The 25,608-nt window shown below is 47.0% G+C and overlaps 2 protein-coding genes across 7 annotated transcripts in view; one reads left to right on the top strand and one right to left on the bottom strand.

Moving 5' to 3' along the window:
* The window catches only part of CAPS2 (calcyphosine 2), a 67,567-nt gene extending 47,408 nt beyond the window's left edge, over positions 1–20,159 (bottom strand). Inside the window, exons 1-7 of one of the 6 annotated variants that reach the window (XM_075931990.2) lie at positions 19,976–20,154; positions 13,684–13,792; positions 11,485–11,525; positions 5,667–5,712; positions 5,458–5,583; positions 4,432–4,464; positions 1,635–1,823 (exon numbers count right to left, since the gene is read on the bottom strand). In XM_075931990.2, the coding sequence (XP_075788105.2) occupies positions 1,635–1,823; positions 4,432–4,464; positions 5,458–5,583; positions 5,667–5,712; positions 11,485–11,525; positions 13,684–13,764 (516 nt within the window). In that variant the 5' untranslated portion in view covers positions 13,765–13,792; positions 19,976–20,154. Of the gene's footprint in view, positions 1–1,634; positions 1,824–4,431; positions 4,465–5,457; positions 5,584–5,666; positions 5,713–5,867; positions 6,074–11,484; positions 11,526–13,683; positions 13,793–19,919 lie in introns of those variants that run through there. The other 5 variants (XM_075931984.2, XM_075931995.2, XM_075931999.2 and 2 more) reach the window with 5 other exon arrangements.
* Positions 20,160–20,827: 668 nt separating this feature from the next.
* Positions 20,828–25,237, top strand: LOC142829885 (uncharacterized). The gene is made up of 2 exons (XM_075932022.2): positions 20,828–21,932; positions 23,310–25,237. The coding sequence occupies exons 1-2, from the start codon at positions 21,362–21,364 to the stop codon at positions 23,801–23,803; spliced, it is 1,065 nt and encodes a 354-aa protein (XP_075788137.2). The 5' UTR covers positions 20,828–21,361; the 3' UTR covers positions 23,804–25,237.
* The last annotated feature ends 371 nt before the right edge of the window (positions 25,238–25,608 follow it).

The following is a 25,608-nucleotide window of genomic DNA, read 5'->3' on the forward strand; positions in this document are numbered from 1 at the left end:
CTTTGCCTCCTTCCACAACTAGCTATTTGGCTGCATTTTCAGCCTTTCGCCTTTTCTGCATTATTGCCCCAACCCCCTCCAGCCCCACCACACACCCTCTCCTGCTGCTAAACTCCCTTTCCAGACCCTGCGCCCCATCTCCCACTCAGATCCTGCATCCATATCTCATTCACTGGCAGCCCTGTTCTGCACATTGAGTCCCCATTTTTGTTCCCACCCCAGAGCCTAAGGAGGTCCATAAAATCCACTAATTCTGGAATTCCAGAAGAGTAAATCTGGCCTATGGGAAGCCCTGAAGTTCAGTCCTCCCTGCCCCTTCCCTTCACACTGTAGGAGCTGGAGCACCAGAAGAGTGAGGTGCCTCAGTTGGGGGCCATATCAGAGAGGGTTGGGGGTTTGGGGAGTTTTTTTGCTTCTCACTTGTGTGGTCCCCAACTGATTTTTTTGTTGGTCAGTGGCTCCCAACCCAAGAAAGGTTCCCCACTCCTGCCATAAATAAAGAAAACATTCCAACCTTTAGTGTTGGACATAATGTTTTACTTTATTTAAAATGAAGTTTGATCAACTAACATGACAGTTAAATCGCTTAATCTGTTTAATTATTTAAATTAAACCATTCTCCCCAGATGCAGCAGTAGCAAAATGGCTTGGGTGTAATTACATAATTAACAGTGAGTTTCCATTCGCAATGGGTAGTCCACAGAAAGGTTTGGAAAGGGCAGAGCCTCGAGAAAAGGATGCGGTCTTGGGGCAGGAAAGGGATAGATCCTGGCTTGCCCTGACATTTAAGAAGTAATCTTGGGTGTAAAAAGGTTGGAGACCCCTGCTCTAGTACTAAACACCATACATACATGGAATACAGTGAACCCTCGTTTATCGCGGTAGATAGGTTCCAAACCCGACCGCGATAGCTGAAAATCCGCGAAGTAGGCTTTGAAAGCCGCGGAGGGGCTCCGGCGGGGGAGCAGCCCAGGCGCGCCTGGGATGCCCCCCCCGCCGGCTTCCCCCGAGGCTTTGAAAGCCGGAATATACGGTAGTACTGTTAACAAACCACCCTTTAATGTACAGAAAAAAGTCCGCGAAGTCGTGAATCCGCGATGGTCGAACCGCGAAGTAGCGAGGGCTCACTGTAAGCTATTCATGCTCCCAAAGTACTTACAGCTAAATAGCTCACATTATCTTTATTTATTTTAACTCCTTTCCCTCTGCCCCCCCCCCCATCTCTTTTTCTGTTAGCTGCATTTTCTGTTTGTCTGTAAGTTCTATAGGGCAGTGGCAATACTTTTTCTGTTCTTTGTAAACTGTGTAGTTATGGCATTTAAATTAAAAGGACTTAAATCACTTCAGCATTCTAAAACAGCATTTTTACCATCACTCTTCCTCTTTTGGAGTCACCAATTATGCATTTTCCTTCTAATAAAAGGGCAAACAATAAATCTTATCTAAAGCTCATCTGGCTAGGCAAAGTGCTTTCTTGTTTATACTTGTTCTCCAAAAGGAGACTTAGGCTTCTAATGTTCATAAGAGGAAAGGCCTCAAATAGACTTTCTCTGATTTGATGCCTATTCAACATAAGAGATGCTTGGATACCATGAGGATGAGCATCAAAGTACATCCACAAATTTTAATGTTACCTCTTTTTCTGCTGTTTTTCTTGACGATTCCTGAAACTGGGCACTGTTTATTTTATTTTCTACAGTTCTCTGAGAATACTGCTTATATCCCTCTTTCATTTCTGCTTCATATTGTTGATATTTTAATTTGTATTTGTCTGTGGGGGGTGGCAGATTTTCTGGTATTGTCTTTTGCTCCAACAAAGAAAGCTAAAAAGCAAAGAATAATCAGAAATAACAACCTCCTGCTGATATACGTCAACACAAAGATTCTTGTACTCATCTATTTTTATCATTAAAGCACTGATCTTTATTGACACCATACTTAAAATTTAGAAGAACGTAAATACTGTTGTATAACAATTTTAGATTGTTCTCATGAAAATCTTCTTGTGTTGCTTAGAGCTAATTACTTTTCTGTGAATAAAGTGACACTGAACCATATCCAGAAACCAAAGTCCACTAGTCATCTCTTGCCAGCCTTTACAGATGCAGAGGACTGTAGGATTGGAGCAACAGCATGAACCCATATTTGGTTTGAAATACTGAATGAAGGGACCAAATGTTATCCAGATCAGAGTTTGAAGTGGTACTGAACAGTCACTGGAGGCTACTCCCTCACCTTCCCCTATACAGTGTCTGTATAGTTACATCAGTTGGGGTGTGGTGGTTTTTTTTCCTCTCCCAATGCAGCTATGCCACTATGTCTGTCTAGTGCAGACCAAAGCCCTGTTCTAGAACAGTGTATCTCACATTGTGAAACTAGGCTCTACTGGAAGATGTGAATCTCTTTCAAGAAAAGCATAGACAAGCCTATAAAAATGCAAGAGTAAGGAATTATTTCCCCCTCAATGTTTTTCTGAGTATTCTATTGATAGGACATGGGACATGCCACCATAGAACTACGCCCTACATCAATGGAATTGGTTTTTCTGTCGCTGCAGTTAAATCTATAACTCCAGGAGGCGATAGCTATGTCGGAAAACAAATTCTACCAGTGACCCAGCCACATCTAAATTGGGAAGTAGGTCAAACTAACTAGCACATTCAAGAGCATGAATTTTTCACAGCACACAGTGACATAGCCAGATCAATTTCACTGTAGACCAGGAGTAACAGTAAAATTGAGTAGGAAATGACCAAGAAATAAAGAAAAATCTATATTTAAATTAGTTTATCACCTTGTCTTTTAATTGAGTTTCCTACAGGAGGAAAATGTGTTTTTTAAATTTTTCTGGGAAAATATTCCTACAATCAGCCATTTAAAGCAAGCAATGCAGAAATCATGGGCACACTCAAAAATATATTAAAATATATTAGTGGCACTTAACTACCTTTTCTCTTCAAGGCACATTCAGATGGAATAGAAACAAAGAAGAAAATGAGATCTATTCTACTTAGGTTTTTATAAACACATCCGTCACTGTAGTCTCCAGGAAAGAATGAAGAGGATAAAGAGCAAGAGGGAAGGTAAAAGAAAGTAAAAAAGAAGAGGAAAAGAGACTGGAATGTAGACAAAGCTATTTCAAGTTTTTGGTAACATTACAGTAGTAAAATAGATTTGTGTTATCTGAGAATCAATTTGAAAAATGCCATCTAGCAAAAAGATAAATGTATATAGCAACATTCTTCTAAGAACACAGCAATTTATATAGATTCTAACCTGACCACATGCACGTTACGTGAGAGAATGATAAAGATACAAAGAATGTGAGATAACACACACACACATATACAGATTTAGTTCACACTACAAACTTTTACTGATATAGCTAAGTTGGCCAGGATTTGAAGTAGAGGGGGCAAATCACATCTACTAACTGACATAACTATGACATCAAAATCTGTTGTAAATGTCAAAATGTCAAAGAATTAGTGCTTCTGTCAACTTAGCTATTGTCAAACAGGGAACTGATTTAGTTATGCCAGTAGAACTCGTTCTGTCAGCTAATCCTGTATGCCCACCAGGAGGCTCTGCTAACATAACTATGCATGCAAAAAATGTTTAGTATAGACAAGCTGAGAGACAGAGAGAGAATGTGATTTGCAGTGTCCTAAAACTGTCCTAACTGGTGGTCATTTCATATAGTATAAGTTAATCAATGTGAGTTGCTGCATTATTAACAATTGCTGAGAAATTATAAAAGGCTTTACATTGTTCCAAACAAGGTTCCAGTCTACACTCGCAGCAAAATAATGCTTTCTAAGTATCCAGTCCTATAAGCCACTTACTACTCATGCAAGTGTCCCATCTGACTTCAGTGGATTATTTGCTTAAGGACTGCATAGATGTTCTCATGACCAGACCTTCAGATAGTCAGACTGCTCTTATGGACACATTTTTTGTATTAATTGTTCTTGGGTTTAAAGAAAAATAAACATTTTTAAAGAAATACCAAAGGATGTCTAATTTTCCACCAGGACATACAAAGAGGATGACTTCCACACCAAAACAACAGAAATATAACGTAATTTACTAAAATTTGGCATATACCTCTCACCCTTACCTCAGAAAATAATCCTGTAGATTTTTTACAGGTCTTGAATTTGTCTGAAGCTTAGAAATCCACTTCTTAAACATATATTGACCTCAGAAGGTTGGCCTTTACAACCCCAGAACTTTCCCCACACCCTACTTCTAATAAAAAAAAATCTGATAGTTTCAAAATTCAAATGATAGCTTTATATAATGACATAAGATTAAAAGCATGGCATGATTTCATCATCATACAAAAAGGTTAAAACCTGTGATACATGATCTGAAAATTGAACAATCCTCTGCTATTCAATTGTTAGGGTGCATTTTCCAGCTATTTACCTCCATTTTCTTCTGACAAGATTTTCTAGTCATCTGTTTAATAGAAAGGAAAAAGAAATGTTATTTTGAATAGCAATTACCACCACCTTGCTGCATGAATCAAATGAAAATCTGTCAAATATATTTTCCCAAAGTTAAACAAAACAGAAAAATGCAAAGGATACCTCTTCTCACTATCAAGTAACAATGACTGAAAAATGCTCAGCACAGCAATTATCAAAATGTGTTAATTTCAGCAATTTGGATTTTTGAACATCTCTATAATTTTCCAGAAAGCAGCATGAAAAACTGAGTAACAGATTTTCCTTTTATGATAACTACTTGTAGCCATTAATTTCTTTAAAAACTTTAGATTCTTACTCAGTACCTAAAGAGAAGAATACTGATGTTCTATCTGGATTTATTTAAATATATATATTAATGTATGTTGTCAGTCAAACAAGATATTATTCTGAAATTAACTCAATTATATTTGAAAGACAAAGAAAGAAAAATGTGAAGAATAAAGTTTCTTCACTCTAATTCAATAATTTATGAGTGGTCAAGATCAACTCAATCGTCCACACAATAAATATTTTTTATTTGTAAACAGAAGTTATTTTTCATAACTTATGTTTAAAAACTATTTCTTATTATGGTTAATTATTTTAATGTTTTCTGATTTACACAATTTTTGTAAGATTTGTTTAGAAGTAGAAATCACAATTTTCAGATGCTTTCAAAATTGTTAGAAACAATCTAACCACTAATGTACAAATTGTTAGTAAGAAAAATTAAAAGAACTAAAGAGTATAAATCAACAGTCTACAATAAATGGTTACTGTGATGAAGAAAGTTTGAAATTTCTGAAGAGCTTCGTAGCAAAAAACCCTTGATCAGAAAGCACTTTGACTAATAATACTCTCCTATTTTTTAATTTAATTACACAAATGGAAAGATCTAAAGTGTGTCATAAAATTAGATGTACTTTATTTGCTTCAACTCTCATAAAACACAGTATTAAGATATTAGCAATGACAAATTGACCTGTTGTGTCTGATAATGCTGTGCATAAGGCGTCTGTAATGGTGTACCCCAACTAACAGTTGAAGAGGAATCTGGAGGGCCAATGCGAGGATACCTCTTACTGAATGGTATGTAAGAATTTCCATCCTAAAACACAAAAGAGAAGAGGGTTATTAGAATGTTTTGGCAAATTTCTGCAAACTTTTCAGATAAAACTAACTCACGATTACCTCCTCATCTGAAGATCCCAGCTTGCCTAAATCAAGGCATGGCACCCTGCAGAAAATTAAAATATGGGTTTAGTAATGCTTCAACACATGCTCTTGTTTTCAGCTGAAGTACAAAAGGGAACCTTCAGCTATTAAAGTGTTTTCCCTTTCACAAAAATACCTTCACTATAAACAATTGCACTATAATTGGAGAGGGCCTACCTGACAAAAGTCTCTACCAATCCCTTCACTTCACCTTGGGAAGTGGCAACTGAGTCTCCTCATCCTCAGTTGCAGAGAACACTGGCAGCTGTGAAGGGCCCCTGGATGGCTCTATCTTCACTTCCAGCCTCAGCTAGTTCTAGCTAGACCATTCTGGCTCCTTTTCTTTTCACTCCCCAGTAGGAGCAGCTGCAGCAAGATCAGAAGCCAGGGATTTATCATTTCCCATCATTACTACTGTGGCAAATTCTCTCCCCTCCATAATTAGCCAGAGGAGAAGCAATGGGGAAGTAAAAAGTGATCCTTTTTTAATATAGTTCTTCAAAACTAACTGAAGGGATTTAGCACAAGGGATTTAGTGGAACGTTACTATACTCCAACTAAATAACAATAGTGACTCCTCATTCAGTTTAAAAAAATCAGAAAGTCCATTAAAATACATTAAAGCAATCCTATACTTTTACTTCATTTTAGACACAATCCTCTTAGGTGGTGAGTATCTTTACCACCCTCTAAAGCAGCATTTCCCAAACTATGGGCTGTTACCAGGCCACGGGAAAAAAATACCGGGCCTCAGCGTGGCTGTCAGGGTGTTCCAGGCTTCCGGACTGCCCGTGCAGTGCCAGGTTCCCCAAGCCCTCAGCCAGGCTGGGCAGATGCAGCCACATGTTTCAGGCTCCGGGCAGAGGCATAGTGAGGGTTACCAGGTGAGCTCTTATTGCTGGCTGTGGAGGGGGGAGGAGGAGTTGGATATGGGCTGCAGGGAAGCAGGGTCAGGGCAGTGGAGCTGCCCGGGGGCGATAGGGAGGGGAACTGGCCGGCGGAAGCAGGGCTGGCCGGGGGGTTGGAACTGGCTGGCAGAAACAGGGCTGGCTGGGGGGAGCAGGAGCAGTGGGGCTGGCCAGGGGATATCGCGGGGGAGGAACTGGCTGGTGGGGGCAGTGAGGCTGGCTGAGGGAGATCGCAGGGCTGGCTGGGGAACTGGCCGGTGGAAGCAGGGCTGGCTGGGGAGGGAGGGAGGGTGGGCTGGGGAACTGGCTGGCAGAAGCAGGGCTGGCTGGGGAACTGGCCGGTGGAAGCAGGGCTGGCTGGGGGGGGAGGGAGGGAACTGGCTGGCAGAAGCAGGGCTGGCCAAGGGGGTGGGAGCAGTGGGGCTGGCCTGGGGAGATCGCTGGGGGGGGGGGGGGAATGCCTGGCGGGGGCAGTGAGGCTGGCTGGGGGAGATCACGGGGATGGCTGGGGAACCGGCCCGCGGAAGCAGGGCTGGCAGGGACAGCAAGGCTTGCCAGGAGAGATTGAGAGAGAATCGGCTGGTGGGGACAGTGAGGCTGGCACAGGGCGGGGGGGGGGAGGGGAAGGTGGGGGATGAGGGGTGAGAGAATCGGCCAGCGGGGAGGGGGACAGTTCAGGGCGCACCCAAATCCTGAATAAAAATTTAAAAGCAGTGTCTTTTAAATATCCCCACTGCTGACAGTGAGGTTTAAAGGCACTACAGTGTGTCAGAATGGAGAGACCCTGGTGCATTCACCATCAGGAACGAGAATATGGATAAAAAATTCCAAAGATGGTGTCAGCTTTCTGAAAATAAATGAGCCCCTTTTCAATACACGATGTGGTGGTGCAGGGTTTTATTGGATTACAGTCCATTTTTCCAATCCATATTCCCTTAACTTGCTGGTAATAATGTTGTGGGTGGCCATATCAAAAGCTTTGCTAAAGCTGGCTCTGGGGGCTTTGGGAGGACCAAAACCAATATATTTGCATATTTGTCATTTGCTTAATGAATATGCAAATATGCAAATGAATGTTACTGGTCCTCCGAAAGCTCGCAAATGGATTTACTGGTCCCCGTGTCAAAAAGTTTGGGAACCCCTGCTCTAAAGTATGTCTATGCTGCACACTCTTTACAGTGGCCTGTATTTCCTTCTGGAGATGAAGATTCTCAGCATTAATGAAAGTGCATTCAGGGTCTTACTAGATTATGCCCTTTGGGTTCAATCCAATGCCCACTAACTTTCTAGGGGAGGCAGATCAAACCATAAGGCTTTGTCTATATTGCACAACACTAGTGGTTGCATACAGAGTATGGATAGCTACATGCCACAGAAAAAAGTAAAACGTGTTCATACTACAGTCCATAGCCACATGCATCAGTGAAAGTCTTTGGCACTGGGGATGCAGAGAGGAAAGGCTCCCTCTGCTTCCCCCAGCCAGAGCCTTTCCCCACAGCTCTCTGAGGAAAGGAAAGACTGGTAGTGTAGAGGCAGCAAGACATTGTCAAAAACAAGCAGGGAGTGGTGCCATGTTCTGAGTTGCGTAAAGTACATCTTATAAGGGTTCACAGGTATTTTTACTAAACTAAGCAGTCCCTCACCACATGCACTGGTATTTGCACTAGGGGTATAAGCAAGGAGTCAACTAGTTGGCTACTCAATAAGCAAAAGGTTATTAGGTAGCAGACTGGAGTATTAACTTCTCACTTCCCTCCTCCCCTTGCTGCGTCTATGAGAGGCAGGGGGAGGGAACAGGAGTCGGTGCTGGGGGGAGTTGGCTTAAAAGCTGGTTCCTCCAACACCATCTCCACGGTGCCGCCTGCCCCGCCTGCTGTCTCTATCAAAGGCAACAGGGGGGAGATAGGGGAGGCCGTTGAAAAGCAGCCTCTACCCACAGCAAGTCAAGGCTTGCCAAGGGCAGAGGCTGCTCCAGCAGAAGCCCCTGTTCACTGGGGTCCCAGTGGGAGCTTACACACACACACACACACACACACACACACACACACACACACACACACACACACACACTGCGGACAGGGGCTGCTACTGCCAAGCAATCCCTATTCACAGTGGCCCGGATTGGCTGCCTGCAGAGGCTGCTCCGGCAGCAGCCCCTGGCTACAGCAAACAGAGGCTGCTGCCGGAATAGTGTCTGTTCACAGCAGACAGGACTGGGCGCCACAAACTGAGTCTCGCGTTGAGTCCAGCAGCCCGAGCAGGCCTGACTCGTGCTGGTCCAGGACACTGCACCTCTGCATTTTAAATGTAGTGAAAGCCCAGCAGCTCTTACTACAGGCAGTCCCCGAGTTACGCGGATCCGACTTATGTCGGATCCGCAGTTACGAACGGGGCCCTCCCTCTCCCTGGTCTCCAGCAGACCAGGGAGAGGAAGCAAAGCGGAGGAACACGCGGGCAGCGGACAGCCCAGACGCGTCTGGACTGTCCGCTGCCCGCATGCTCCGCGGCTTTGCTCTGCTTGCTCCCCGTCCCCCTGGTCTGCAGACGAGGGGGACGGGGAGCAAAGCAGAGCAAAGCCACAGAGCCCGAGGGCAGCAGGGCAGCCACAGCGCATCTGGGCTGTCCCGCTGCCCCCGTGCTCCGCCGCTTTGCTCCGGACGCCTGTGGTACAGCAGCTGGGGCACTGCCGGTTGGTCCCGTAGCGCCGCTCTGGGCGCTACTGGACCAACCCGGCAGCACCCCAGCTGCTCTGCCCCAGGCGTCCTGATTCAGCCACTGCTGGTCAGTTTCAGCAGCGGCTGAATCAGGACGCCTGGGGCAGAGCAGCTTGGGTGCTGCTGGGTTGGTGCAGTAGCGCCGAGGAGCAGCAGCGCTACTGGACCAACCCAGCAGCACCCCAGCTGCTCTGCCCCAGGCATCCCCAAGTCAGCCGCTGCTGAAACTGACCAGTGGCTGACTACAGGAAGCCCCTGCCCCGGGCTTCCTGGAATCAGCCGCTGATCAGTTTCAGCAGCAGCTGACTTGGGGATGCCTGGGGTTCTTAAGTTGAATCTGTATGTAAGTCAGAACTGGCGTCCAGATTCAGCCGCTATTGAAACTGATGTTTCAGCAGCGGCTGAATCTGGACGCCAGTTCCGACTTACATACAGATTCAACTTAAGAACAAACCTACAGTCCCTATCTTGTACGTAACCCGGGGACTGCCTGTACATTTAAAATGAAGAGTTGCAGCACGGGTGGCTCCCTGAGCCAGCACGAGCCAGGACTGCTCAGTCACAGCTCAAGCCTGCTATGCAACTCCCCCATCAGGCTAGCTATGCTAACTAGAACTGAACTACTCTAACAACTAAACTAACAACAGATTTTGAAGTACTTGAAATGCAAGAGGCTAAGAAGCTCCAACAACCTTCAATGGCGAGAAGAAGACTGTAAGAGGGTGGGAGGTCAGCAGTATTTTATATACCAAGCCCCAAAGGTGCCACACCAGGGAGCTTCAGAGCCGACCCAATGGTAATGCTAAAGGGAATATTCTCCAGTGATGTGTGCGTGAATACATCTCTTGGAATGCACATGAGCAATCACTCAAAGAAGAAACAGTACTTGTGAAATATATCAGATTTCACTGTCAAGCAAGCCTTCTAACAGCAATCCAAGTATAGTATGAGCAACAGTAGTATATTTTTTCTCTCACTTTGTTACCAAAGTTTTTCAAAATTCTATTATTAAAGAGTCACTTCTGCAACTGAAAGACATGCTGACTCTCCAGGTCCATCCAGCCAGTGAAGAATGATAGTTCAGAATATACACAGAGACAGAACTATCCCTTCCTTTATCCAGCCATTCCAAGGTTATATTTAATACATATTGGCAGAATGGTATGAAGAGCCAAAATGGTTATAAAGATTTTTTTAAATAGGCCAGTTCAGTCTCAAATATGGCATTAATAATAATATATCTATTTTCTGGCCTCAGAATCCCCAACTTTGGAAGTACTTTAAAAAAACATCTTTCAAATCATTTGTTAAAACTCTTTTTCATGATTGTTTCTCTGTATTTATAAGAAACTATCCATAAGGAGCATAATGGTAAAAAGTATAAAGGCTAGCTGGCTTACAATTAGAAATAACACCCATGACCTTAGATAGTAACCAAAAAAGTAAAGCACTATCATCCAACTTTTAAATATTTGAAAGAAAGCAAAACGTTAATGAACAATCACTAATAATGCTGCCTAATTGCCATTCATCTCAATGAACCTTTCCAAAAAAAACCCTACTTTGCTGAATTGAAATTTATACAAATACATGTAACTTTTAAAAGTATCATTTTAAAGAAAACAATTAAAATTTCCCGTTAAATATAAAGTATAGCCAACTGGTTTATGCTGATAAATTTCATCTAACTCCTTGATTTATATATCAGCATAAAGACTTAGGCTGTGTCTACACTGGCACGATCTTGTGCCAAAGCAGCCGCTCTTGCGCAAAAACTTGCTGCCTGTCTACACTGGCCGTGTGTTCTTGCGCAAGTAAACTATGATGCTCCTGCTCAGGAATAAGCCCTTTTGCGCAACGTTCTTGCACAAGAGGCCAGTGTAGACAGGCAACATGAATTTTTTGCGCAAGAAAGCCCTATGGTTAAAATGGCCATCAGAGCTTTCTTGCGCAAGAGAGCGTCTACACTGGCATAGATGCTCTTATGCAAAAGCACATGCCAGTGTAGACGCTCTCTTGCACAACTACTTTAACGCAAGAACTCTTGTGCTAAAGAGTTTTTGCGCAAGAGCATGCCGGTGTAGACGTAGCCTGAATGAAATAAGAAAGCTTAACAAAGTTACTTATTGCAGAATAAAACAGACAGCTCATAAGCAGGAAGAATAGACTTACTCAGCTGGACGAACGCCGTGAGTTGTTTTTGGTCTCCATCCCTACAAAAGCATCAGAATATATAAATACATAAATAATGATTTAAACACAGAGTTCTGTCTTTTGAGGAGTGTAAAACTGTGATACAGACACCGATAAACATCTGTCAGACAGAGACAAACACTACAACCGCTTGATCGAGTATTCTTAAAACTTAAATACCCCCTTGGGGAAGTGAAGAAAAAGGTTAACAGAGCCAGATAATGATCCAGAAGTCACTTAATTCAGGACAGGCCCAACAAGGAAAACAACAGACCACCACAGGTTATCACCTACAGCCCCCAGGGTGTGCCTAGACTACAGGGTTTGTTTTTTTTTAAAGTGCCCTTTTTTCGAAAAAACTTCCCCTGCGTCTAGACTGCTGCTGCATTCTTTTGAAAGTAAATCGAAAGAATGCAGCAGTTTTTTCGACCACAGAAAACCTCGTTTTATGAGGAAAAACGCCTTTTTTCGAAATGGCTCTTTCGAAAAAAGGCGGTATGTAATGCAAACTGATCTTTTTTGAAAAGGAGCATCCAGACTGCCAGACTGCACATTGCTTTTTTGAAAGTACCGGTTGTAGTATAAACACTCTTTTTTGAAAGAGGCTTGCAGTCTAGACATAGCCCCAGCTAAAACCTTTCCAGTACATCACTGACAATCTACAACCCATCCTGGAAAACGATCCCTCATTCTCACAGACATTAGAAGACAGGAGAGCCTCCCAACCTGAAGCAAATACTTACACAACACACCACAGAAACACTTACCCAGAAACCTATCCTGGTAACAAACCCTGTTGCCAACTCTGTCCATGTATCTATACAAGCGACACCATCACAAAACCTAACCACAACATCATGTACCTATGTGATATATGCCATCATGTACCAGCAATGCCCCTCTGCCATGTATATTGGCCAAACTGTACAGTCTCTGTGCCAAAGGATAAATGGACACAAATCAGAAATCAGGAAAGGTAACACACATAAACCAGGCGAGGAACACTTTAACCTCCTTGGGCATTCAGTAATGGATTTAAAAGCAGCCATCCTTCTACAAAAGAATTTCAAAACCCCATTACAAAGGGAGACAGCTGAACTGTAGTTCATTTTCAAATTCAATATGATCAATTTAGGATTGAATAAGGATCTTAAATGGTTAATGTACTACAAAGGCAATTCCCCTCTCTTGATAGTCACATCTCCACACCAAATGCTGTGAATGAGCCAGTTCCACCCCAACTTGATTAGCCTCATTAACACTATATATACACACACCCCTGCCTCTGTAACTTCCACTCCAATTCATCCAATGAAGTGGGTTTTACTCACGAAAGTATATATCCTATTAAATCTGTTAGTCTTTAAGATGCCACAGGACTCCTCCTCATTTTTGCATATATAGACTAACAGCTTCTCATCTGAGACCTTACAGAACAGAATCTGAATCTTGTTTCCTGTTACTTACTTTTTTTAGCTAACAGAAGGCAGAAGTGTCACAATGGTTACATTCAGAACCCTGAGGAAGAACAGCGAAGAATAGGCATGTTCCCTTTTGCAACATAACCACAGAGGTGCCTATTGAATGACAGGGTTACAAAACAGTATTCTCACAAGAATACTGGTTGGGAAGATGCTATTATTAGAACAGATCTCAGAGTGGAATACAGAAAGGCATCTTCTATGTCAAGCAGGAAAAAGGCAATCTGCCACTGTTGACAGGTCTAAGTCCTGGGCACCCTAATGTGGACACTTAGCAACAAGGAGGAAGTTAAATGGAAGTATGTAGTGCGAGGACAAAAAACAGTTATTGATTAGCATTTGTTTAACTATTTTTAACCTATAAATGTGAAGGGCACAACACCTGGGGGCCGGGGAAGAGAAATATCTCCAGTACATAATTAAAGTATTAATTTTCAGTATAGTTACAATTAAACTAATGGCTACCATTATCTAACCCTGTATTTATACCCACCAAGACTGTAATTTATTTACTTTTAATACTTACCCTGCAAGTTCAACTTGTTTTCTTTTATATTGCAGTAACTTTAATAGGGTTGCTTAAACTATGCTATTTTAAAACATAATATGGAGCTAACAGGTCTGTAAACTACAACGGAACTATCTATGGGTGTGTTTTTAAGTAAAAATAGAAACATTAAGCTTTCTGTAAACATACTTGACTAAGTTTCTTCCCCCTTGATGCCAGCTCAGCTTGCCTTCTAGGAGATGCAGCAACTCCTTTAACCTCCAAATCCATGCAAATTTGACTATGGCCTTCCAATAAACTGTAAATAAAAAGATATGAAAATCATAATTTTTCTATGTAAATATTATTGTAAAATAATTAAATTACACAATATGCTCCTAAAACTCACAACTTGGTCATTTTATTGCATGATTAGGCTGTGAAAAAAGTGTCAGACTGTGAAATAAGCCTTTTTCCGATAAAATCTGATCTGCTTCATGCTGCTGGGAATGGCTCATCCAGGGGTCCCTAGCTGTATTTCCCCACCAGGCTGGGAAGGAACAGGACTTGGCCTTCCCCTGTATGGCCATTCTCGTGGTTGAAAGAAGCTCTGGAATTGGGGAATCGTCCTGTAGGTTCCTGCAACTGAAGGTGGTTTGTGGAGGTCCGATCTGAACCTTGCTGCTGGGAGTACACCAGCTAGGGGGCTCCTAGCTACCAGTCCTGTATGGCTGGAGAGGGACCAGACTCAGGACTCCCTCTTCACCAGCACAGCTGCTCAGAGGAGATAGGGGAACAGACTTACCTACAAGTTAGGGATGTTAAAACACATTTAATAATGTATAAGTGTAACTGCTGAAAATTTATATGGCTACACATGGGGAAGCCAATGTTCACAGGGAACTGGCACTGGCTCCGGCTCCCACCTGCTGCAGTGCGGGAGGACAGGTAGCTTCCCCGGGAGTCGGTGTGTGCCAGAAGCTGGCTTTTAAGCCAGCTCCCCACACATACTGGGAGCCTGCGTGTAACTGTGAGCTAAGCATGTTAAAATGAGATTATCTGGCTAATCATATAGTCTATACAATTTGTATCATTTATACAATTAGTCAATAAGCGCTTCTGCAGAGCTGCAATGGGGGTAGCTCCAGAGGAACTGACTCAAGCCGGGACCGAGCAGTCCTGGCTCGTACCAGCTCCAGAGCCACCCGAGCTGTGGCTCTGCATTTTAAATATAGTAAGAGCTGCTGGGCACAGCAATCAGCATGAGCCAGGACTGCTCAGCTCTGGTTCATGCTGAGTCCAGCCACTTCTGTTTGCAATTGACAGCCCTGGCCACTGCAAAGGCCCCTGTTTGCGGAGGGCCCAGCTCCTCACTGGGACCCCTGGAGACAGGGGCTGCTTCACAGCATCATTCCCTATCCCCTCCCTCCCCCCCCCCCCCCCCACACACATCCCAGCAAGGAGGAAGGGCGCCACAGAGAGCACGGGGCAAGTGGGGACTGTTTGAATCCCTGTTCACCCATGCTCCCTGTGGCTCTTCTTCTTTTGAAGTATACAAGAGTCCTGGAGAGCTCTTGTAAATTTCACAATTAGAAGTGTCTACAATGGGAACCAGAGCGAGGGAGGACTGAAGCAGTACCCACGCGTGCCATTTCCTGCTGTGCCTCTGCCTCCCCTGCCCCCCCGCAGAGATGATGCTAGGGGGGAAATGACTTTACTGGTTTCCCCAGCACCAGCTCCTGCTCCCCCTTCTTGCTGCCTCTCTCTGATAATCTACTAGTCACTTATTGGATAGTTGACTAGTCGCTTACATCCCTACTATGAACATTAACTGATGAGCCCAGGCTCACTGGTTAACCATGTGCGCAGTTACACTTTCACATCCCTACTACAGTTACCTCTTGGCTTGGGACCAAACAGTGAAAACAGTGAAATCTGAGAAGTTTACATCCGGAGATGAAACTGACAATTTTAAAACCCTCTGGCCATGAAATTGGTCAAATGGCCCATGAATTTGGTCAGGTTCTATCAACGATCTACGGTAATGTTGCATTGGATGACCATCTCCATAGCAACTCTAAACTTCACTCCTCCTTGCCAGTGTTATCTTTTACTGGTAACAGTTCCTAGCTTCTGTGTTAGCTCCAACCTTCAGTCCCAGAAACTCTAATTTTCTCTTCACTTTATTCTCTCATTAGTCCCCTCTTAAAACTAGTATTTGCAATTTGTATCCAATATATAAGCCTTCCCCATCCCTGACTTACAGCCTACATAGTTTATCTAGACCAGAATACTTACAATGTCCTGAGAATTGTTAAGAATACCCTAGCTGGGAACCTGAACAGCTCCAAGCCCTCCCTTCATGGCACACAGCGTTCTCTCTGCAGAGTGTCCTCACCTATCTTGGATGGTTCTGCATGAACAGTTAGTTTCCCTTCCAACCTCAAGATTCCCAGACAGCAAACACCCCATCATGTACTTTCTAAACCATAAGGGAGTAGAAGTTGGCCCTATTTTCAGTTACTCAACAGGTGTTAGTTTCAAGCGTTTTCTACTCCTCCTGAAGATGAAGTTAAAGTGAGAATGCATCTATCTTTTCATAACCACAAATGTAAGAAGATTTTCATAATTTTAACATAGAAAATTGTCAAATTAGTGTATATTCATTATTAGCAGGGCTTGACACATACACTCGCCCGCTTGCCCGTGGCGAGTAAATTTTACCAGCTGGCGAGTGCAGGGGCGGACTGGCCTGGTGGGCCATTGTGACGGGCTGGCCAAAGCCTGCACTACGGGCAGCGCGGCCCCATCTGATCCGCTGGCCGGTGTAGGAGCAGAGCGCCACCAGGAAGGGGGAAGTGCAGCGACTCTCAGTGCCAGGATGCCTGCGTGCAGCTCCAGCGCGAGGCAGGGCACGAGCCAGATGGCAGGACGCTGGCATGACGTGGTGTCCTGACGGATTCAAAAAGGCTCCAGCAACCCCGCAAAGTGGAAAGCAGAAGCCAGGTGGGGCCAGGGCCGGGGCTGTGCAGAGAGAAGGGAAGGGAAGGGAAGGGAAGGGAAGGGAAGGGAAGGGGAAAAATATGGGGAAGGGGCTTGTGCTGAGGGGAGGGAAGGAGGTCAGGAGAAGAAGAAAGAGGAAGGCACCAAGGGACAGAGGTGCAGGAGAGACAAATGCCAGGGGGCCAAGTGCAGACAATGAGGAAAAGGGCAGGAGGGGAGGTGTCAATGGGAGGGGGGACAGGGGTGATGCTGGAAGAGAAGAGGGTAAGGGCATTGGGGGCTAGAGAGGGAGGGGCGGTGCTGGGAAAAGGCTTGAAAGAAGGGGTGGGTATGAGGAAGGTGGGGATGGAGCAAGGCATGTGTGAGGGAACGGGGGCAGAGGATTGTGAGGGGGTGGGTATCAGGGAAAAAGAGGGCAAAGGGGGCAGGGGCAGTGAGGGAAGGGGGAGGCACCAGGAGGGTGCAGGTGCCAGAGAATTCTGAATGAAGAAGAAGGGCAGACACCTGAAGGGGAGGGACCAGCACCAGAGGAGAGAAGCAGGGCAGGTGTGTAGAGGGAGGTGTTAGGAGAGGGATGAGGAGGGGTAGCTCACATGATCAGAGTGGGGCTACTGGAGGAGTGGGCACAGGGGGGAGAGAACGGCTGGTGGAGGGGGGCAGGTCTCAGGAAGGCTGAGGACAGTGAGAAGGCAGGAGTCGGGACAGCAGAGGAGGGTGAGGAGTTGGGGAGCAGCAGGCACTAGGGGAGCTGATGGAGCAAGGGGAGGAGACATGGCAGCAGAGGGAAAAGGTAGAGATTTATAAGGTATTTATTAATAACTTATTAGTAATTACTGTTCTTATTAGGAATTTATGCCATAAAAAAACACTTTGGGGGGGCGGTGGCGAGTCCCTTTTTTGTCTGGCGAGTAGGGTTTTCCATAATTTGTCGAGCCCTGGTTATTAGTATTTGCAAATTAATTTAATCGGATTTTTAAAAAGTATTTTTATATTGAGTCAAAATATTTAATAGTATGTGTTTGCAATGATTTAACCACCACACACAAAACATATAAAAGTTTTACCTTTATAGTAAGAAAAACCTTGGTAAGAAGAAAGCTCACAAGTTAACTATCTTCACTTCCCAGTGGACAAGTGCCCATTTCACAGAAACACTGCCACCAGGTGGAACAGACTGTTTAGTATAAGTATTTGTAACCAGACTGATATGATCCTTCCCCCCCCCCCCCTTCCTCCCTTCACCAATGTCTAGCTAACCAGACATACTCCTCTGCTTTTTCCTTCTTCCCTGACCTTGGCTTTCTTAGTTACAATTTATTAAACTTTTTATCATGCCTTTGGTTTGTTATCTGTAGTTTCTTGTACTCAAGGCCACGAGGCCCCATTTTGCTTAGAAATCATATTGCTTATGAATATGTATGTAACCTGTGGAATGTGTGTGAGGTGTGAATGAGAACTATCCAACCAAAAAGGCAGTTTAGGATCTCTGACCTTTTAAGGCAAAGACCCTGCAAGCAGATAAATTAACTGAGAAATGGCCAGAAAATCCCTCTTCCCCTCCCCTCCCCCCCAGACGAGATGTAACATCATATCAGAAACCTGGAATGGGCCAGGAGGAAGTAAAGTCTCCTATAGATTCGAAGGGATCTTCCAAGGAACATCATGGTCAAGTCTTCAGGAAGCTGATGCCTGGCCAGTACTTCAGCCACCAGCAAAATCAAAAGTAATGTACACCGCACTTGCAGCCTACCTCCGAACTGCCAGCGCGAATGTGATGTGTGCATCACTTTGCTCTTAAGAATCTGTGCCAATAAACAACCCCAAAAGCAATACTGCTCCAGCCCACCTTTTGCCTGGGTTTGCTCCTCAGAAGGTCCAAGGAAGTGCAAAAGTATTGAGCACATACAGTAGAGTCCCTATCATCCAATGTAAACGGGACCGACACATGGTTGGATTACCGAATATGTCGGATGATAGGGACTGCTGCCAGGGAAGAAGCGGCCCTGGCAGCAGCAGCCGTCCCTGTGCTCTCTAGGAGCAGCTGATGGGGCTCCTGCCTGGGCTGCATCTTCCCTGGCAGCAGCACATCAGCTACTTCTAGAGAGCATGGGGGCAGCTGCTGCCGCCGGGGAAGAAGCGGCCCTGGCAGGAGCCTCAGCAGCAGCTCCAGGGCATGGGGTAGGAGAACAGTCCCACTCGCTGCCCCGTTGTCCTGGGCAGGAGCAGCAGCAGCTGCTCCAAGAGAGCGGAGGGGCAGCAAGCGGGGTTGTTGTCCCCGCCTGCGCTGCATCCGACCCTGCAGCTCCCGGGGACAAAGTCCCCGGGAGCTGCAGGGTCGGATAAAGCGGAGTGTCGGATAATCCAGATAAAGGGAGTGTTGGATAATCCAGATAAAGCGGAGTGTCGGATAATCCAGACTCCACTGTACTCTTATCCTAAGGAACCATTCAAGGTAGGATGACCCACTAGAATATGTGCTCCTTACACTAAATCTGTTTCACCTTGCATTTAGCCCTATTGCTCAGGGGAGATTCCCAGATCCAATGAAGAGGTCTGGTGAGGCTCCAAAACTTGCCTCTCTCACCAACAGAAACAGGCAAAATACAATGTTACCTTGCCCAGCCCACTGTACCAATCTTGTTAGTGGTCTGAAAGGAAAGGCAACAGGACGAATAAGGTAAGGGACTGAAATCGGCTCATCCTTAGTTTGATCGGCTCATCCTTAGTTCTCTGCAACAGGTTGGTAGAAGTGTGCAAGTGATATTAAGGCTCTGGCTGTAGCACAGCCCTATCTGGTGAGTGATACTGCTCACAGTACTGCCAGCTAGTGCTCCGTGTTCTCCTTAAACCTCCTCCCACAGCCAAGGAATGACATGAGCAGCTCCATTTTTTCGGCTGTTTTGCTTTTTAAGTGTCTCACCCCTGGAGCTGCAGACAGAAGCTTGGCAGCAAGTGCCCCCCACTAGCTCAGACACCGGATGGGAAACAACAGGCACCCGCTTTATTGTTCCACTCGCAAGTTTTCGGGGCTCGAGGTCTCGTTGCGTGTGAGGTGCGGGCTTGGGGACACGGCCCTGGGGTGGGGGCGGGCAGAAGTAAACCCTGGGGCCGAGGCCGGGCGCCGTGTCCCGGGGGCGGGGCGCCACCAGCCCCTTGCTCGAAGCGGCACCTCAGAGCCCCGGGACCCCGCGGGGGGAGGGGGGAGGGGAGGACTGTCCTGGCGCGGCAATGGGGTGTCTGCGCAGCCCGGGCGGGGGAAGGGCCACCCCGCAGCTGGGCCGCGCCCTGCCCGTTGCCTAGGATTCCAGTAAACAAAGACGGACGCGGCGGGAACATGACACCCGCCTCTCCCCAGCTAGGGGGGCGGGCCGCAGCCCACGGGCGCAGGGAAGGCCCCCGGCGGTCGGCCCCCGCCCCCAAGCGCGCACGCGCCGCCCGCTCACCTTTGCGGCCCCCGCCCCTTTCCCCAAGCCTCGCACCAGCTTCCCCAGGCGCGCACCTGCAGGATCTCCCGCGCGTGCACTCGAGAGGCGGGGACGCGCGCAAGAGCGGCGGTCCTGCGCTCCCGGGCGCGGCCCACTCTGGTTCCTCCCAATAGCCACGCCCCCGCCCCTCAGCCCCCGCCCTGCATGGGATGCTAGAGCGGGGCCGCGAGTGGAAAGTCTCAGGCTCCCGGCTGGGAGTGCCCGCCGTGCCCCCAGGGCACTGAACAGCTGACTGGAGCGGGGTTGGTCACTCTTGTTATCCTCAGGAGCTAGTTTGTGGCCCATCCCTAGTTTCACAAACCACGTAGCAAAATCTCATAACTTCATATCCAGTGACGTCTCAGAGAGGTCGCTGTGTTAATCTTCATCTGCAAAAACAAGTCCTGTGGCTCCTTACACATTTACTAGGGCACTTCATCAGATGAACAAAGGGGGGGGTGTTAATAATGCTAAACAAGTCAAGGTGGAAGTATGCGGGTCTGGCCCACGAAAGCTCATCATCTAATAAACCATCTTGTTAGTCTTTAAAGTGATACATTGTCCTGCATTTTGCTCAGTAAGAGTTGCTGTTGCCCTCACTCTGCCGCTACACCAGCAGCCTGTTAAGAGTGGCAGAGCTCAGCCCTTGCTCTTAAAGGGGCCATGCTGGGGGGGGGGGGGAGGGTTGTGTGTTTGTTTTTTGGTTTTTTTCTTTATTTTTTTCCTTAATGACTTTCAGGGTCCCTTTTTTTCCCCTATACAACTTTGGTCTCTCCCCCTCCTTTTTTTAACAGAATTTTTTCCCCGGTGTTTTTTTGGGGGGGGTGGGGGGGAAGGGGGTATTTTTGGTTAAACCATCTGGCAATCCTAGATGCAGGGGAGCCAGTTCTGTCGAAAAAAGAGGCCTCCAGGGCTATGTCTAGACTGCAAGCCTCTTTCGAAAGAGAGCGTCTAAACTGCACGCGGAATTTCGAAAAAGCAAGCCGCTTTTTCGAAAGAAAGTACCCAGTGAGTCTGGATGCTCTCTTTCTAAAAAGCCTGTTTGCTTTCAAGAACGCCTTCTTTCAAAAGAGCACTTTCGAAAGAAGGTGTTCTTCCTCGTGGAATTAGGTTTACCACCGTCGAAAGAAAAGCCACATTCTTTCGATTTAATTTCGAAAGAACGCAGCTGCAGTCTAGACGCAGGTGAAGTTTTTTCGAAAAAAGGCTACTTTTTTAAAAAAAAACCCTGAGTCTGGACACAGCCCAGGAAAAACCCTGGTGGACAATCTTTCCCCAGTAAGCAGAACTCTCTAGTTTAGTTCCTGTCTCCAGCCAGGAATTAAAGGCACAGGCATCCATTTAAGCCACTGTGCCAGGAAGCCGGCTGGAGAGTAGCACAAGTGGCCACATTTCTCACCCTGCCAGAACTGGTACCCAAGATGGCACAGCCACAAGGCTCTGGAAGCACCTCTCTTCCTTCCCAGGATCCACGCAAGGGGAGCAAACGGCGTGCACCAGCATGGTCAGGGGGTGAGATCCAGTCCTTGCTTGAGTTGTGGGCAAAGGAGGAGTCTCTCCAGGCCCTGCACTCACGTTGGCGTAATGCAGACATCTATGGCAGGATGGCCACTGCATTGTCGAAAAAGGCAGGCCACCACCCTCGCACCCTTGATCAGGTGAGGGCTAAAGTAAAGGAGCTACGTCAGGGCTATGCACGGGCCCGTGACGCCAGCTCTCGCTCTGGGGCAGCACCTGCATCCTGCCCCTACTATAGGGAGCTCCACCAGATAATGGGTGGTGGGGATGCACAGTCTCCAAGGCACCTGATGGAGTCAGGACTAGAGATGCCTCCAGTCACCCAACATGAGCAGCAGGAGGACAATGATGACCAGCTGGTCCAGGAGAAGGAGGAGGAGGAGGAGGAGGACAGTGTCACCATCACCCTAAATCTGGTTCCACAGGCCCAGGACTCCTCCAGCACATCATCTGATGCCAGGGAGGGTACATCAGGTGAGTGATGTGAGGTTGGTGCATGGACACGGTGGGGGAGGCTGGTTCACAGGGGATGGGGCATGATAATCACATGTAGTGCTTGGCCTGGACAGTGTGCAGCTGTCCAGTCAAGCATGTGCAGCGGCAGTGTGACACGTGGTCACAGGAGCCAGTCCCAGAGCATGCATGGCCCAGGTGCGTCTGTGTGGTTGCAGGGTGAGGGGGAGGACAGGGATGGGTAGGCCTCTCCAGACCCCTCTCGTGAACCTGTGAACCTACTTTAATGCATACTTCCCTGGGCTGCTTATCCATACCATCCTTCTGTGTCTCTGGCCAGTTTGGTTAGATACTGAGGGAGAAAGAAGACATGTTTTTCTCCAAAAAGACTCTTCATAATGTGTAAATAGGGTAAAGTCTAGATAAATCCACCAGGTTTTATTGTTTTATGGCTTGGGAATGTGGATCTGATGTCTGTGCAGCTCAAAATGGGATTTCCTTTCTTTTGTAACTAAGTCCTTAGCCCATGGGAGTCCACCATGAGCACAGTAAGGCTATGTCTAGACTGCAAGCCTCTTTCGAAAGAGAGCGTCTAGACTGCACGCGGAACTTTCGAAAGAGCAAGCCGCTTTTTCGAAAGAAAGCACCCAGTGAGTCTGGATGCTCTCTTTCGAAGAAGCCCTATTTACATTCAAGAACGCCTTCTTTCAAAAGAAGCACTTTCGAAAGAAGGCGTTCTTCCTCGTGAAATGAGGTTTACAGCCGTCGAAAGAAAAGCCGCGTTCTTTCGATTTAATTTCGAAAGAACGCGGCTGCAGTCTAGACGCAGGTGAAGTTTTTTCGGAAAAAGGCTACTTTTCCCGAAAAAAACCCCTGAGTCTGGACACAGCCTAAGTGGTAACTTTTTCCATCAAATCATTATGCTTGCAACAGGAATATTGTGTGATAATAAAAGTGTTGGTTTTTTTAAATAAACTGCCATTGTTTCATTTCTGTGTCCTAGGAAATCTGTCTGTGGGATCTGCATGCCTCTGACTAGGGGATAGCAACCGCAGACTGCAGTTTGCATTTTCTCTGTCTTTTTCAAGCACTTGGTAGAAAAGTGCTTGGGGTGTCCCAGGGGTTGTTTTCAAGTGTCCACCCTTTTGTGGGTTCAAAGGCACTTGATGGTGGCATCAGAATCCCCAAAGTACAGGTGTTAGGATTTTGGGGGGGAAGTTTCGTACTCAAGCCTGTGGAGATCAGGGTTTGGGCTGCTTTTGTGGACCCCCACTTCTGCATTCATCATGACAGAGTGGGGAATCAGCCTTGACACGGGGCCTGTGTCTCAGAGCGTCCCCTCTAATAAGGTGGTGTGTTCAGGGATGATTGACTACCTCTCTCTCTTGTCCTCCACAGCCTCAACGGCCGTGACTGATGGGAGAGCCACACCATCCCAGCCAGCCAGCTGCAGCGGAGGGAGCCGCAGGCACTGGCAGACCCACCAAGAACTGATGCGCCAGCACATATCAGTGCTGTGGGACATGCACAAGACCTTCATACAGAAGTTTCAGGAGGAGGCTGATTGGCGTGAGCGCATGCTCGCAGAACTGGTGCGGCAGGGCAACAACATTTGCGCTACAATTAGGGAGGTCATGGCCCCCTTTACCGCTCCCCCTGCTTCTGCCCCCTTTGCCACTCCCCCTGCTCCTGCCCCCATGACTCCCCCTGCTGCGGCCCCTTTGATGCTCACCCTGGTCCCCCTTCCTCCCCTGTCCTCCCTGATTCAGCTGCAGCCCACCCTCCTGTACTGCCCCCTGTTGTCCCAGGCCCCACCCAACCTCGATCATGCAGAAGACCCCGGACCCAAGGCGGCAGGTGCAGGCACTCCCAGTCCTGAGCTCCCTTCCTAGTTCCCTGCCTCCCTACAGCTTCTCACCTTCCCTCTCCCCTCCCACTTCCCTTCTCCAGGTTTACCCCCGCCCCCTCCCCGAGTTTTCTAAGATTTATTGTAAATAGTTAAAACATGTTTATAAGAAAGTTTTAAAAAAATTATCATTGATAACAGCGTTTATTTTAAAGTTCCAACAGAGTTTATTTTAAAGATCCTACAAAGTTTTTCGTCAAGTAAAACACAGTGTCTGTCTTGATTTTCTGGGGCATTGAGAAAGGGTTAGTGTTATGTTGGGAAATGTATTGCGGGGTGGGCAAGACACACACCCCCATTGGGTATGCCCTGGAGAGAGTTAGTGGGCTCCTTCAGAAAACCTCTTCCTCAAGGCCTCCTGGATACGCACCCCCAACTGATGTGCTTGGTGGATGGCAGCTGTCCGGGGCAGCTCAAAAGGCCTCCCATCGCCACCAGCCTCTAGGCCCCACCCTGGAAGGAAGGCCTCCCCTTTGCTCTCCACCAGGTTGTAGAGCACACAACACGCGGCCACCACGTCAGGGATGTTGCACTCCCCCATGTCGAGGCACCTAAACCTCCCCTTCAGACACCCAAATGTGCATTCTACCTGCATCCGAGCCCAGTTTAGATGTGCATTAAATTGTTCTTTGCTCGGATCAAGGTGGCCAGTATAGGGCTTCATCAGCCATGGTATCAGTGGGTAGGCCGCATTACCCACAATGCAAGTCAGCATCTGGAGGTCCCCAGGAGCAAAGTCCCGCTGTGAGAAGAATGTTCCAGCCTACAGTACAGGCAAGAGTTACAAAATATGCAGGCATCATGTGCGCGCCTCGACCAACCAACACAAATGTCAGTAAATTGTCCCCGGTGGTACGTACATATGTACGTACGTACGCACGCACGCACGCACACGCACACACACACAGAATGAGAGGGGTCCTAAGCCCTTTGAAGGTGCCTGCCCCACTCACCCTCTCTTTCCACCCTCAGATCCAGGAGCCACTCCCCAGGAGGCCAACCCCCAACAAGCAGCAGGGATGGGTGAGGCCAGGACGCTGACCCCCGTGCCTCCAAGTCCAGGCCTTGCCCCCACTCATCCTCACCCTTTTCCAATGGGCCACCTTTTCCAAACTGCCCATCTCCTCAGGGACTGTCTCCCGACAGTGCCTTACCTCCATCAAGATGGCCCCAATGGTAGACCTGCCCACACCAAACTGGTGTCCCACTAAGCGGTAGCTGTCGGGCGTTGCGAGCTTCCACAAGGCAATAACGACCCTCTTTTCCAGGGGGATGGCGAGCTGCAAGTGAGTCTTCTGTCGCTGGAGGGCAAGGGCGAGCCAGGTACACAGCTCAAGGAAGGTGGCCTTACGCATGCAGAAGTTACTGAGCCACTGCTGGTCGTCCCACAGCTGCAACATGAGGCAGTCCCACCAGTCAGAGCTGGTGTCCAGACTCCAAAAACACCTCTTCAACATGAGGTTCGGGGGCAATGCCAGTACTCCCAAATCTGAAATGAGGGTCTCAAGACCAAAGTCTGACTGGTGCTGGGCCAGGACCGTTCAGGCGATGCATTGCAACTGCTGCAGAAGCTGCAGCATGGCAGTGTGGGACCATCGGATGGCCAGAGGCAGCTGTGGCTCAATGGCCAAAAAAACCAACCAACCAAACAAACAAAACCAAATACAAAACACAAATAAAACCTATGACATCCAATATAAAAAGTTGGGCACAGCAGGCACTGCTAGACCTTTGCTGCCCTCAAAGGGGATTGCAAACCAGCCTACTACACAAGCACAGGAAGGGCTGTCC

The sequence above is a fragment of the Pelodiscus sinensis genome, chromosome 1 (genome assembly GCF_052426305.1).
Source record: "Pelodiscus sinensis isolate ZL-2025 chromosome 1, ASM5242630v1, whole genome shotgun sequence".
NCBI classification, from domain to species: Eukaryota; Metazoa; Chordata; order Testudines; family Trionychidae; genus Pelodiscus; species Pelodiscus sinensis.